Here is a 15,178-nt window from a genome sequence, read left to right as displayed (position 1 = left end):
AAGTGTGCATAATAAAGAAACATCATTCTGAGTTTACCATGTAAAATAGCAACAGCAGGAGTAACTCACATTTCTTTGCTCATTAACATAGTTAATACCTGCATGTATTCCTTGCTACCACCTGTTGTGGGTTATCCAAGCATTATTTGCACTTTAAAGAGAAAGAAACGGGTTTGGAGGGGAAAGGGATGGGACTCAAAAAACCCTTGGATATGCGGGCAGGGGAGGGGATAGGGCAGTTCTCACCTGCTTGCCATGGGATTTTATAGGTGGTTCACTGTTCAGCATCCCTGGTATATGTTGCTACAAACTATAGTTGCAAGCGTGTTGTTCAAAAACTCAAGAAAAAAAGCAAATAGAACTAATGAAAGGCATTGACGCCTGCCAGTGAGCTATCCTTTCCTTCCCCTAAAGACATGCATAGCCTCAGTCACTCAGGAGTCCTATGTAGTTCCAGCAGGAGGGATCAGCTGTGGCTCCACAGGTATCACTCTCCTAAAACTCTCCAGGTCTCTGGTCTCCTGCCACTGCTCTCACCAGACCTTTCTACAGAGGAACATCCTCAGTCTCTGTAATACACAATGCATAAAATATGTAAGGTTACAAAATAGTTATCAAAATATTTTTAAACAAATTTATTGACCCCAGGTTAAAAACCCCTGATTGAGAAGGTCTCTAACCTTCAGGCTCAACATTCTCTTAGGAGTCGGGTAAACTCACAAAGGACTTATTTCTCTCACCTTCAGATGTCACTGCTTGCAGCTTGGGTTAGGATGACTCAGACATGCCCTTTTTCCCCATACCCAGGAGGTGTGTTTCCTACGTGTATCAGCACTTCCCACAGGTCCAGAAATTTGGCTGATTTCCCCTCTGATTGTTGCACCAGCCCTGGGAGTGCCTATGGGCAGAACTGTATGAAATTTTTCATGTAATTGACTATTTCTGCTGTTAATCAAGGTGAAAGGACCTGAGCACTCTCTTGGTTTACATCTAAATAAAGGAGGAAAAAGATTTCATAGCTCCTGATATGACATATGCATATGACATATACTTTATTATAAAATCCCCTTACTCAAGTATCTTCGCATCGTTATCAAGTGTAAACTCAGCCTCCCATTTTATGCCCTCCATGGTCCCAGTCTACCTCTCCTACTTTTTCTCTCTGTTATTATTTCCCCAACATACCATACTGATGCAAGTCTCTACACATTCATTCATTCATGTTATTATACACACACACAATAAATGCCCACCCCTTAGTTTCCTATCTATCTAAATCTCACTCATTCTCCAGTAAAACTAGAATATAAGGCAGAGTGACCTCTAAACCCTTTCTTGTCTGTATGACATCTATCACACTAGATTTGATGCTATCTTATTACATACCCTTGTTCTTTTCTTTGTTTCTCACACAAGGCTATTTAAGCACTTAAGAAACAAATCTCAATTTCATGCCTCCTCTCCCCTTCGCAACCCCCTGGAGCACAGAGCCAGGCCCATGGGGGCTTGCTAAACTGCTTGTTGGTTTGCCTGGTACAGAGCAGGGTCCTCTGGACCAAGGGAAGACCACCCAATATCTGTGTTCAGGTAAAATCTGCTGAAATTCAACTTTAGGGAGAGTCCTATGTAGCCATATCTCAGTATTGCTGAGGAAGATTTATGGACTTAGAGTAGGCATATTTAGTATGAACTCTGAGTTGTTTTAGGGATGTTTTTAAGCAGAAGGAAATCATCCCTCCCCATTTAGCGCTTGTGAGCAACTAGCCTGTAGCACTGATCCCCCTTCCTATCTTATGGAATAGCTATCCAAGGTTACCAAAGGATAGGGCTTCCTCTGGTGACAAGGACAGAGTTCTCAAGTATTACCTGAGCCCTTGACCCTAAGTCTCATGGCCAGACCTCTCTCTGATACATGGAAGGAACCAAAAGAAAAGAGTGGCTGTATAGATTGGCCCTGAGAAACAGCTCTAATGAGGGACCCTTAGCATCTCCCTCAGCTGAAGCAGAGGACTGCACACGGTAGACACATCACACATGTTGGTTGAGTGGATTTGGGCAGTTTTTTTTAAATCAGATGATCTGAAAAGCTTAGATTCCCCAATCCCCTATTGCACTCAGATCACAGGAAGTATGATAGGGACATGTCCCTCTCCTAGAAAGCTTGTGCTGGAGTAACTATTTCCCTCTCTCTTTCTATGTCCATCCAACACAGAACAATCTGGGAAGAGAAGTGTGGGGAAGAAGAATGACTCCAAATGGAAAGGAAGGGATAGCAGGAAGGCCAGCCCTGAAAAGAAAGAGAAAATGAAGCCAGGCAATGAGTTGGTCCTGGGGCAACTTGGTAAGTGGCCTTACACTGAAAGAGCCAGACTCTCAAGCAAGGGAGATATCACCAGTCCTACAGAGGGTGCTGGAGGGATGAAGCCATCCCATGTGGCCTTTCTGTTTTGCTTTCTCTCTGTCTCTTTTTTTTTCTCTCTTACATACACACACATTATACACATACACATGCATACATACATATATCTTGGGCCTGGCAACCCCAAAAGGCCAATTAGAAAGGAATGAACATCTCTAGCTTGATCCTCAGAGATAGTAGCCAGCCAGCAGCACCAGGAGGACATCAATGGTGAGATGCCAAGAAGGAACATATGTACCTTAAAGATCTCAAGTCTAGTTAGTTACAAGCATGCAAGCATGCAGCTCCCCAGCCCTACCGTCCCAACAGCATAGTGTGTGATGCGTACCCTGACTAGAACCCAGATATCCTAGCTCTCTGCCTTTATATCTGATTATTGTTGCTGAACAGACTCACAGGGGTCAAGTGAGAGGGAGACCTTAGGGCAGTCATTTGCAAGTGGTCCAGACTATGTTCCTGTCTCACTCTACTTTATCGATCCCAAGAGCATTGTAGTTAGGAAAGTTTGTTAGCCTTACATACCTGGATTAGAAGAAGTTTACTAAACTGATTATGTTAAGGAGAACCCGGTATTTCTTGCCTGTACATAGTTGACTAAACAATATTGGGACAAAGGAACTTCCCCGAACATAGGCAGGTCAGTCAGTGGTCAAACAAGGAGTCCCTTCTGTCAACTAGGGTCCAGCTAGCCTAGCAATAAGCCGATCCTCATAGTCAATTTTTGCAGTAAGGTGGATATAGACATACAATGGCAAGGCTCAGCCAAGGGGAGTTTGGTGCATTTGGGTCCCTACCTTGAGAATGGTCTCAGTTACTCCTCACTGACTATCCCTTTGTTTTTTGTTCTTCTAAATTTTTTATCATAGAACAGCATTTGATAAGGTACATGTTTAGTGCCCTACTTTTCATGCAGTTAAAAAAAATGCAGAATCTGGAGTCAGAGGACCTGAACTTGAATCTTGTCACACCAGTTATTGATGGTATGACACTTGGGGCAAATCGCTTCCCCACTCTGTGCCTCGGTTTCCTTGTCTGTAAAATAAGAATTGGACTAGATAGTCTCTAAGGCCCCTTCTGGCTCTATATACCTGATCTGATGGATAGAGACTAGACCTCTAATTTCATTGGTATAAAGAACTCCTTACAGCTTAAAAGTCTTAATTACCCAGAACCCTGAGAGGTAAAGTGACTTCCTTAGGGTCACAGAGCCAGTGTGTATTTGAGTCAAGACTAAAATTGAGGTTCTCTTGACTTCCAAGTTGAGCCTCCTGTGATCTTGTGATTCTGTTCTAGATAAAGGGCAGTGAGAGAGAGAGTCTTCTGTTTTTTTGAGTCACTCCATTCTGAATCAGTTTCTGGGAATGGAGCCAGAGACACCAGCCCAGTGCACACAGACCAGGGACCAGTGCCAAAGTAGAGCCCCAAATCAGCCCCTTCTTCCCTGAACTGTAGGCCTTTCATCCTATTAGCAATCTCTTTTGACCAAGCCTATTTTTTTTTCCTGGCTCTGAATGCCAACACACCATCTCCCATGTTTGCACCTTCAGGTCACAACATGTGTGTACCATGAAGCTGGTGAAAGGGCATCAGGGAGCTCGAGAGGGAAAAACCAGGTCTGAGCTGAAGGACTGAGATATGGCCAGGACGGTCCCTTCTCCCCAGACTACAGTCAGAGGCCCAGCATCCTGGGGAAAGAGCCAAGCTCAGCAGGAAAGCATCCTCCACTCCCAGCTCCATCCTGTTGGCACTTTGTGGTCAGGTCAGCAGAGAGTCCTGGGGAGGGCAGGTGGGTTTACTCTCAAGGGAGGTGGTGGAGGTATCTCACTGACTTCTTCAGAGTCAGGTACAGAGCTATACCTAGGAAGATTGAAAAGGTACAGACACATCACCAGATAGACAGTCAGTGCCTCAGCAACATCCTCAGAATAACAGGCAATTTGATGTCATAGAATTCAAGCCCAAAAGATGTTAGAATCTTAGAATTACAGACTTGTTAGAGCCAGCAAGTACTGTATGACATAGAACTGACAACTAATAATAGAGAACAGAAACTGCCAGAGCTGGGAGAGAATTTATGAGCTAAATCATAGCTGTCCAAAACACATAGGGTCTTGCAGTCAGCCAGCCCACTCATTTTTACTCTTAGGGAAACTGAGGCCCAGAGAGGAAATCGTCCTTTCCCAAAGCCACGCAGCAAGCCACTGGCTTAACTGGTACTCCCACCTAGTTCTCTATGCCTTTATCCATAGATTTCATTTTTAGATCTCCTTATGCAGAACTTCACGTTTGGTCAGATGCTGCAAGGGGTAGTGTCTACCTTATGCTTACATCTTGTGGCCAGGGTCTTCCCCTCAGGGCTGATATGGATCCTTGGTGTGGGTAAGAGACCCTTTGCTGTTCTGACAGTTCACTCCTACCCTGCAGTAGCCCTGAAACAGCCATCACCATCTGAAGAAAGAAGAAAAAGTATCATTTTAAAATCTCCACACAGTAGAAATTTTCATTTCTCTTTCAGATGGGCTAGACTCGGCCATGCCAAGTAAGCAAAATCCTCTACTCAGTGAAAGTTATGAGATAAATTCCCTCTCCCTGATTGCCTTGTGAGCAGGGATAGGCATCTTCTCTAAGTAGACAAGATGGTAGAAGGGCATAGTGCCAGTCCTGCTCCACAGACCCCAAGAGTATCTACCCTATCAGTGACTAAAGGTCCACAATTAGAGAATCATTACTTTGGGTTCATTCACTCAAAGACTTTTCATGGATCATACAAAGTGTTTTTAAATAAGCAGACATACATACCTCCTACGTGTGCAGAACACTGTGCTAGGCACTGGAAGTGATGCTAGGTCCCCTTTCTGTGGCGCTTTTACAAAGTAACAACCTTCTGAAGGAGGTAGGATGAGTACTATTTGTTATGTTAGTTTTTACATATTACATATTTTGTAGATGAGAAAAACCAAGGCCTGGAGAGTTTAATGTTTAGTAATTAGCTCACTGTTACAGAACTACTAAATGACCAAGGCAGAATTCAAACCTGGGTCTCTCTCTGATTCCAGGACTAACTTTCTCTTGCAAGTAAGCCATATCTTGTCTTCCATTTCCCTGTTTGTAAATGAAAGGGGGAGGGTCAAATTATAGGATTTCTCTTTTGTTTGTGATATGATGAAAAGAGCAGTAAGTGACTTTAAGTCTGAAGCTTTGGGTTTGAATATCAGTGCCCTGAGAATCTGTCTTTGACCCTGGACTGCTTAACATTTCTATCAGAGTCTTTGATAAAGACACGGATAACATGCTTGTCAGATTTTTAATCTGTTGGATGGTAGGGTCAGGATACAGAAAGATCTCCCTCCAGAGCCAGAAAGTTAGACCAGATCCTATTAGAGGGATGAAATTGAATAAACTTACACTGGGGGTCAACAAATCAGTTTCACCTGGACAAGGTGGGGCTGCATGGCCATGTAACAGATTTTCTGAAAAAGGTGAGCTAGCTTCATATGTTAGGCAAAAAAGTGCAACATTTAGAGAACCATAATGTCCAGAATCGGAATGGTGGTAAGTCTCACTATATTCTGGCTAGGCCATACCTTGAATATTGCGTTCCATTGGGAGCACTCTGTTTTAAGAATATTGATAAGCTGGTGGTCTTCCAAGCAAAGAGGACCTGCATGAAGAAGGACCTCAAGTACGTGCCAGAGGAGAATCAGTACAAAGAACTAAAGACGTTTAGTTTAGCCTTGAGAAGTACATGATTGCTATCTTCAAGTATCTGAAGGGCTGTCATGTGGAATAGGGATCAGACACTCTCTGCTTGTCCCTTATTTCAAGGGTGAATCTATTTCTCCACTAATTCTCTCTCTTACTCCAAGTTCAGCCCTCTAAAAGCAGCCCCCTGAACCCAAACCCAAACTCCCTTGCCCTTACAGAGTTGTTAGAGGTCAAAACTAGAAGCTGTGGGTAGAGGTAGCAAAAATTCTGATAGGAGGTTGAGGCAAGGTAAAATTTCCTAAGAATTATTGTGATTCAAAAAGGGGTGGTAGTAGGGGCCCTCATTCACTCTAGGTCTTTAAGCAAAGACTTTTTGGGGTGAAAGCTATAAAGGGAGTTCTCAGTTGAAGTAGATGGCCTCAGAAGTCCCTTATAAACCCTAGGAATCTGTAACTTTGGACAAGCCTCTTTCCCCAAGGACCTCAATTTCTCTATCTACAAAATAAATGGGTTTGACTAGATCATCTCTAAATGTTTTTAGTGAGGATGTCCTTCAGAGGGGAAAGGAAACAGCACAGAAAAGGCTCTATTGCTTTGTACTACCATCAGTCAACATTTATTAAGTGCCTGCTGTTTGCCTGTGCTTGGTGCTTAGGATACAAAGACAAGCATAGAACAGACCCTGTCCTCAAGGATGTTACATTATAAAAGGAGGGACAGTGTATGGGTGTGTGTGTGTGTGTGCAAACATTTATTTGACACCTATTATGTATGTATCAGGCAAAGACAAAAGCAAATGATAATAGCCCTTCCCATATAATTTTCATAATGCACAATGTCAGTGGATGCAACTAGCCCAGACTCCCCGCCCCCCAACTGCTTGGAGGGAGATCAGACCTGTCTATATTGTCATTCCGAGTATCACATTAGCAAACCCTGCATTTGTGAGGATGCTAAAAAGAAATTGCATTTAGATTGTTCCATTTTTTTTTTCCTCTCCTGGAATAATCTAGAGACAGTGAAACAAGGTCAGCTCAGCAGTGACAGTGACAGCTGGTACCTGAGCTGCATCTTTGAATGCGATAAAGCATACCTTAACAATGCTTTCTGTCCATCCTCCAAGTAGAACAGGCATCAAGAACTTCTCTTTAATGCTGGTCTCTTAAGCAGATCCCAATCATGGGAGAAAGGACTTCTAACTGCTCTTTGTGGAGGAACTGTGCCCTCTGAGACTTTTTAGTGCATGTAGTTGTTCTCGGGGTACATACAAGAAGTCAGTAAGATTGTATCAGGTAATGAGCACCAGAGTTCTGCTGTGGTTAAAATGCCCTCTTCTGTCAGGTAGAGCAGAAGATAGGTTCAGTCTGAAAAGATTTCCCCTTGGCTGAAAGGAAACCTGTGTTGGGCAGCGTTAGGATGGAAGGTGAGGTATATAAACATTACCATAAAATAAATGTGCTTTTCTTTAAAAATAATTTAATATTTTTAAACATTATGTTAGCAAATGAGGCAGAGGAGTATGTGTGTGTGTCTGTGTCTGTGTGTCTGTGTGTGTGTGTCTGTGTGTGTGTGTGCATGTGTATAAAAGTCACAGTCCCAACCCACAGGGACTTTACAATCTAGCTGGAGAAATAATACAGAGATACAATAAAAGGTATTTGAGCGTAGCAGACAGTATAAAAAAACAAATAATCACAAGTCCTCTTTCTAAAACGCTTCAATGTTTACAGTGACCTTTTGCTCACAACTGTGTAGGTACGTGTATGTACATAATAGGGTAGAGCTCTAACTGGAGCATGGCACCTGGATATTTTTCCCAGGATGTTCCTAATCCTTGGGCAGCTGAGAAACAACAGAGATTAGCACCTAGTGGACAAGAATGATGGGTTAAAATAGGAAGCTCTCATATGGCAGGCTTGGGTGAGCACCTTCCCTGTGCTCACCTCTATTCTCTTTTTGTCTGAACATCAAAAACTTCTATTAATGTTGCCATTTTGTAGGTAAGGTAACCAAGTCTGGAAGAGTTTAGTGACTTACCCAAAGTTAAATAGTTTAGTAAATGTTGGAGCTAAGGATTCAAACCAAGTTTCCTTATTCTAAGTCTTTCCATACCCTGTTGCCTCATTATGCTACAGAGGAATGTGAATGTGGCCAGGGATAGACAGGATTTTCTTTTTTTTCTTTAATTACCTTTTATTTTTTTTTAATCAAAGTCATCCTCCTTTCCTTCCCCCTGTCCCAACTGAGAAAGAAAAATAAGATTATAATAAGAATATTTTGTATGTATGTATGTAGATACACATGGAAGTCTCAGACTGCACTGTAAGTCCATAATCTCTGTCAGGACCTAGGCAGTATGTTTCATCATGAGTCTTCTGAAAGTATGTCTGGTGATTGCATTGATCGGGGTTCCCAGTCAATGACAATATTGTCTTTACAATATTGTTAATTGTATAAACTCTTCTGACTTCACTCTGTTTCAGTTCATACCATCCTCTCCTGGTTTCTCTGAAACCCTCTCTATCATATCTTACAGCACAATCAATCAATTGCAATCCAACAAACATATATTAAGTGTCCACTATGTCCTGGACACTGCGCTAAGCACTGGGGATATGCTTAATAAAAAGACAGTCCCTTCAAGGAGCTGACAACCCACAGGAGGCAGGAAAGGGGCACGGTGGGGTGTGAGGTTGCAAGATAGGGAAATAGCAGTGAGTATTTGGTGCCATCTTGTTCAGTGGGCCGGGAACCAGGCAGATTAAAGTGGAGTGATTCATATGTCTTAACTTGTTCAACCATTTCCCCAGATGAAGAGCAACCAAAAGCGAGATTTTCTTAAAGGGGACCCTAGGTCCTGTTACACTGAATATGACAGGCCAAGCTTTAGTGCTACCCAACACTTGTCACCACTCAAGCCTTACTCCCTTTTTCTCTCCCCACACAGGTTTGTCCACCTCTTTCCCCATCGATGGAACCTTCTTCAACAGCTGGTTGGCCCAGTCAGTGCAGATCACTACAGAGAACATGGCCATGAGCGAGTGGTCCCTGAACAACGGCCACCGTGAGGACAACACATCTGGGCTCCTCTCTGAGGAACTGCTCCAGGATGAAGAGACCCTACTAAGTATCATGATGGACCATTCCCTAAAGTCTCCCTTCAAGCACAGTGACACCACCAAGAAGGCCCAGAGCAAAGCAAGGCCAGCCAATAAGAAGAAGGTCCCCCGGGACAGCCTTGGCTCCCTGCTCTCAGACCACCCAGAGGACTCTGGCCAGCGGACTACCCCACCAGACCATACCATGAAGCCCTTGAACCCCGACTCGGGGAACAGCAAGGCCACTCGTGGGACAGCCAGGATACCTACAGATCGTAAAGGAGCCAGTGGGGAAGTTCGGAAAACTCCAAAAAGGGCACCTTCTCACCACTCTCCCAGCCCTAAAGCCCATGACTCCAATGTCCTGGTGGGTTCAAGGAGCTCCCCACATGAGGACAAGGAGACTGTAGACGCAACTCCACTTGAGACTAACAGCCTGATTCAAGTGCCTGGCTCATTGGGGAGTCCAAAAACAGTAGTGAGGTTCAGATTGCCAAAGGAGGGCAAAGAGACTAGGAAGCCAAATCCAAAGCCCGAGGCAATGAACAGATCTCCGGCAGGAGAAAGGCCAAAGGTCACCTTGCACTTTGACAATGAGACCGATGGCTACTTCTCTGATGCAGAAATGAGCGACTCTGACTCGGAGCCAGGAAGTGGCAGGGTTCAGCTAAACCAGAAGGATTCAGGAAATGAGGAGGTAGTCAGAATGAGCGTTTTGGCATCCTAACTCAACCAGATAACCAACTGTGACAGTTCTTAAGAGGCCTAAACCCAGTTACAACTGCCATTTTCAATCTCTGCCTGGTATCATATAACGAAGGGGCTCCATTCTTGGCGGGGTGGGAGTTTTCATTTGTTTTCTATGTATAGTTTAAAATTGAGCACCGTTGTCTTTCTCTCCTCTGTATGCTGGACATAAGACATAAAAGCTTCCACTCCCCTGACCTGGGTGACAAGAGTCGTCCCTTTTAATAATTTAACTTTAATAATTTAACCCAATGAAGCAAAATGCCAGACATGGGCATTCAGGGACTGGGGGTTTTGGCCCCATCTGGGATCACCCAAGGCATCAATAACAAGAGGTCTGATATTGCCAGTACCCATTGTTTCTGCAGGGATGACAGTCTTATGGGCATTATTTCAAGGCAAAGACAAGTAAACTCACTTCCTGCTTTGCCCGGGGTTCAGCACCCAGTCCAAAGTCTGGGTCAGGAGTCAGGTTCCAGGGGTATAGCTGAACCCCTCTCCACAGCGAGGCAACACCCCCCAACACCCAAGGAAGTAGAATAAGCGAAACCTAATACAGAACTAACTTTTCTAAAGCACAAAGAGCTTATTTGAAGAAAGCACTTAAGGGTGGGGGAGAACACTCCTTTAACAGAAGCCTTGTCAATTTATTCCTCTCACCTTTTCCAGTTCAATCTGCTTCCATGCCAAGGCTGAGGGCCAAACCCTTCGGCCAGCCACCCCTTTCCTCCCAGCACTGTGCCTGAGTGGCCATAGGAATTAACCAGAGGGAAAAAACATCCCACAGGCGGGGCTCCTGGCCCTTGGCTTCAAGAGACATTTACTCAGGTGAATCCATTAGCCAAATGGGACCAGGGAGGGGGCTGGGGGAAAAGGTCAAGGCATTCACTTTGCAAAACAGGAAAAGAATAAACGTTTAAAACTTGAATGCGTTAACTTTAAAAGCAAAGTCTCCTTCCTGGAACAGGTGACAGCTAAAGTCTCCCTGTAGTCCCTGTCCTGCGCATTGGAAAGCAAATCAGATCGTTGGCCTTGTAGCAGTTTCCAGTCTTACTAAGACTACAAGTTTCTTCCTTCAGTTTCTTTTGGAAAAATGCTCCTACCTACAAGCCTGCGAACTCCTTGGGGAAATAGAAAGGGGAGGGTTGATTCGTTGAAGTCAGTATTCTAAAACCTATAAGATTTTCATGCGTAGAAATGCCCCTTCTAAGCCTTAAAAGTTTTTTAAAAACCCATGATGATACCTATGAGTCAGGCAAGTTTCTGTGTTTGCACTTAACCCACCCCATCCTTTCAGTTCTGGCTTCCAAGGTCACAGTTGATTTGCGCTAATGTATTTGGTTGGAGTGACCCCAGGGTGATTGACAGCTCAGGGAACAAAAAAACAACAACAAAATTCAGTGAAACTTTTTTTTTTAATTTTTTATTTTTAAGAATTACACCTGGGACACTTTTTCAACTGGCAAAACCAGAACTTTTCAAACAAGAACCTTGCAAATGTCAAATGAATCAGTTGAATAATTTTGTGGATGCCAAAGAATCTTTTGACAATAACACAGCAGCACAGCCTGGACCCAGAAATTGGTCACTTGGATTTTTTTTTTTTTTTTAGAAATGGAGCTATTTGGCAACAAAGGAGTTAGAAATACGTTCATAGCATGTAATCAAGGCATCAGAATCCAAGCTTTCTGCAGAGGATGCTTTTCCTTTCTTTTTTTTTGCCACTGGAATGGTACAGACCCTGGTATTTTGATTTCTGATGCTTGGCGTAGTCCATTCAGAACTTTCTCAGACTCACAGGTTGGGGAGAAACTGACAATGAAACCAGCGAAGAAAAGTCCTGGTTCCCAATCGTGTGGTTCACCCACAAACCAGGAGAGTGATGATCGATTGGAAACATGGTTAAATCATGACTCTTCGCAACAAACCTGCCACCAAGTGTGCGTTGACTGCACATTTGTTGGCCTTTCAGTAAATTTCATATGGGTCTTTAAAGCCAAAAAAAAAAGTCAACAATGACAAATCTTGGTATGAAAATCGGTCTCCAACTTCTGTGGAATCTAGGAGAGAGAATTAATGGATTCAGAAGGTTCAGTGTGTTCTGATAATGTTAAACACAGTAATAGGATTTAGTTTTATCTTCAACAGGCTTGGTAGGCATTAGTACCGTATCCTAGTATGAGTCAAAACAATAATCAATCTGCTGCCTTTTAATGGACCTTGCTTCCGTGTACTTCAGTTCAGCTATGATTAGCAAACCGTCTCACACAAATCCCTGTACACAGCTTCATTGGCCTGCAACCTCATCTCTTGCCTGATCCATACCGGACACTCAAAAGGGACAGACTTAAAGAACAACCAAAATTAGCAGCTAGGTAGCTTGGGGTTTGTTGGGAGAGGGGATGGAGGTGGGTTTCAGAGGAGGATTGGATTTCCAAGGGACTTGGCTATGTCCTAGATCTTGTGTGGTATTATATATGTGGTCTGGGAAGCTAGAGGATGCTTCCCTTCTTCGGGACCGGGGGAAGTGAGCTATTATGTTTGAGCTCCAGTTCTCTCTTTGGAGGATCTGGAAGACTCAGGTATTGGAAACCCATGAACTTGATGGACAGAGGAGTATAAAGAGGTGGGGAGAGAATCTCAGCCAAACCATAGGATTCGTACCATGCCTTAGATTGGTGGCGCACTTCCCTAAGGTACTAGGGACACAGACAGTGGTTTGCTCACACTTCAGGTGGCCTGGGCTCTTTGTAACTACCCTGCCCAACCAAAGTCATGTACAGGGAAAGGGAGGATCAACCAGGATGTGGCCATGTCCTTAGAAGCCAGTCAGCTATTTTGCCTTGCTCAACCTAATAAGGTTATCATATGAGAGAAAACCTTTAAGGAATTGACTAATGTAGGCAAGAAGGAAGGGGATACAACTCCTCTGAAATCACCCTCCACATCTATTTCCAGCCCCAAAGCATTAGGATGCACCTTCTCCCTCTTTCTCATGACCACTTTTGCGTTGAATCTCTTGGTCTCCCCTTCATTGTGGTAGGGGGATTCTTACCAAAACATGACCTCCCAAAGCAAAGTTGAATCCAGGAATAGAAAAGGGCAGTAGGGGGAAAAGGAGCAGGTAGTTTTTACCTGAATTTTAAGCAAAAAGCCCCCACTACCCAGTTACTCACAAAGTTGAAGTTCCCATGGCCATAGTGCCTGCCAGAAACTCAAGTGGGTATTTATTACAGGCCCTTCTCTTCAGTGATTCACATTGGCCAGGGTGAATTTCTGGTACTCCTGCTGTCATGTAGTCCATCACACACAGACACACAGACACACAGACACAGACACACACACACACACACACACACACACACACACACACACACTCACACACTTTCCTCTCTCTCCCTCCCAAGGGAAGCTGCGGTATTGTAAACACTCCAGGGACCTTCAGGCTGGTACCTCCTCCACACTCTTCCTCTGTATTCCTCCCAGGTGAGAAAAACTTGAAAATATTTTTTGTACTATAAATGTATTTTGGGATGAACTAAAAAACAAAGAGGTTTGAATGGTTTATTTTATTAAATGAGCTTTGACTTTCAGATACTGTATGAACTGCAAGAGTTAATGTTTGCACTATAAAGGACTTTGTATCCTTTAAGAAGCCACACCAGGATTCAAGGAGGGAGAGTGAGGAGAGATGGTGGAGGGGGTTTATGTGTGTGAATACCAGGTGAGTCAGAGGGGCTGGTGGAAGATTCACTTAAACTGTGTGTGAAAATCAGTGTCTTAGGCCCCACCCCCAACCCACTCCTATCATAAAGAGTTTCCTTAAAACCTTTTTTGTGGCCTAGACTGGGGTTCCTACAGAATGGATGGCTGGGTATCTGTCTGTCTAGGAGAGCAGTTTGCACCTATGAGAAGGAATTCTGGCAGTGATTTTAATTCCCCCATCCCTTCTAGCACAAGGAAGAATGAGCCATTTGGTCCTGACTGAGCTGCTACCAAGGGTTGGGTCTGGAGAACAGGTGAGTCAGGGCTCTAGGGATTGCCCTCAGGACCTGCTTAGCAAATTGACCTTGGCCTGAGCTGGGAAGCCCCAGGAGATTTAGCATTCTGTCACCAGGACAATGTCACCTTTGGTTGTTCTTTAAGGAAATTCCCACCAACTGTTCCATTTAACGTAAAGAAATTCCGCTCCACATCAGTGATGGGAAATGATATGAATGTCACAGGAGGAGAGCCTTCTGTTTTCTTTGTTTCAAAGAAAGTGATGTGCCATTTGTTAATATAAAAGAGAAATATTGAAAATATATTGAAAAGAGCAATTTTAAATTATTTTTGGCTTATGTTGCAATATTTATTTTCTTGTATTAGAAAGATTCCTTTGTAGAGAAAAAATGTATTTTTCATTAATGCAAAGACCTATTTCTCCTTTTTGTACATTTTCCATGTTAGGCAATCCTTAAAGCAATAGAATGTACCCAACTCGTTCTGTGTGGCCATGTAATGCATGCAGTTTGTGTTGCCTTGTGATAACGCTGTCTGCCAGCGTTGCCATCATGTTCAAATTCCGTGTATGCTTTAAATACACATGGGGACCACGGCCCATAGCTTATGGAAAACCTTCGCATTCCTCAGTGTGTTGGCAAATGCAGTCAATAAAGCAATGTTTTCTGTGTACATCAGCATCTGGGTAGTGTGTATGTGGTCAGTAGGCTTCAAAGGGAGCTGATGCACTTCCATAATAGAGAAGAGATTAACTCATTCACAGGCAGGACCTGTCAAAGAGCAGGCGGTGATCAGAACAGTGTCATTCTAGAATTGGAAAGGTCTTCAGAGGCGATGGAGCACAGGACTTGGGAGTTAGGAAGATGTGGTTCAAATCCTACCCCTGACACCATGATCTTGAGTGTGTCACAGCCTTCCTGTGACTCAGTTTTGTCACCAGTAAAAAACAAAAAAAGTTGGATTCAGTGGCCTCTCAGGGCTCTTCTAAACCTATGGTCCTACAAATCCTTCATTTTATAATTGCGTAATCATGTTGAAGGTTGTTGTAACTTGCCTGAGGTCACACATGTCACCATGAGTGACAACCAGAATCTGATCTGATCCAAGGTCCCCTTTCTGGATCTGGGACTTCTTCTGTGCCATGCTACCTGCCCCAGAGAACCCATCCCCTGGGACATAACACTAGTTTCAGTAAAGATAGGGTAAC

At 43.7% G+C, this 15,178-nt stretch overlaps 1 protein-coding gene across 7 annotated transcripts in view; it reads left to right on the top strand.

Moving 5' to 3' along the window:
* The window catches only part of JADE2 (jade family PHD finger 2), a 179,242-nt gene extending 164,599 nt beyond the window's left edge, over positions 1–14,643 (top strand). For 6 of the 7 annotated variants that reach the window (XM_072629921.1, XM_072629925.1, XM_072629919.1 and 3 more), the window contains 2 exons: positions 2,213–2,341; positions 9,072–14,643. In XM_072629921.1, the coding sequence (XP_072486022.1) occupies positions 2,213–2,341; positions 9,072–9,949 (1,007 nt within the window). In that variant the 3' untranslated portion in view covers positions 9,950–14,643. The remainder of the gene's footprint in view (positions 1–2,212; positions 2,342–9,071) is intronic. The other variant, XM_072629923.1, reaches the window with a different exon arrangement.
* The last annotated feature ends 535 nt before the right edge of the window (positions 14,644–15,178 follow it).

The sequence above is a fragment of the Notamacropus eugenii genome, chromosome 1 (genome assembly GCF_028372415.1).
Source record: "Notamacropus eugenii isolate mMacEug1 chromosome 1, mMacEug1.pri_v2, whole genome shotgun sequence".
In the NCBI taxonomy this organism is placed as follows: Eukaryota; Metazoa; Chordata; class Mammalia; order Diprotodontia; family Macropodidae; genus Notamacropus; species Notamacropus eugenii.
Note: the sequence above shows the minus strand (reverse complement) of the source record. Positions and strands in the feature narration are given on the sequence as shown.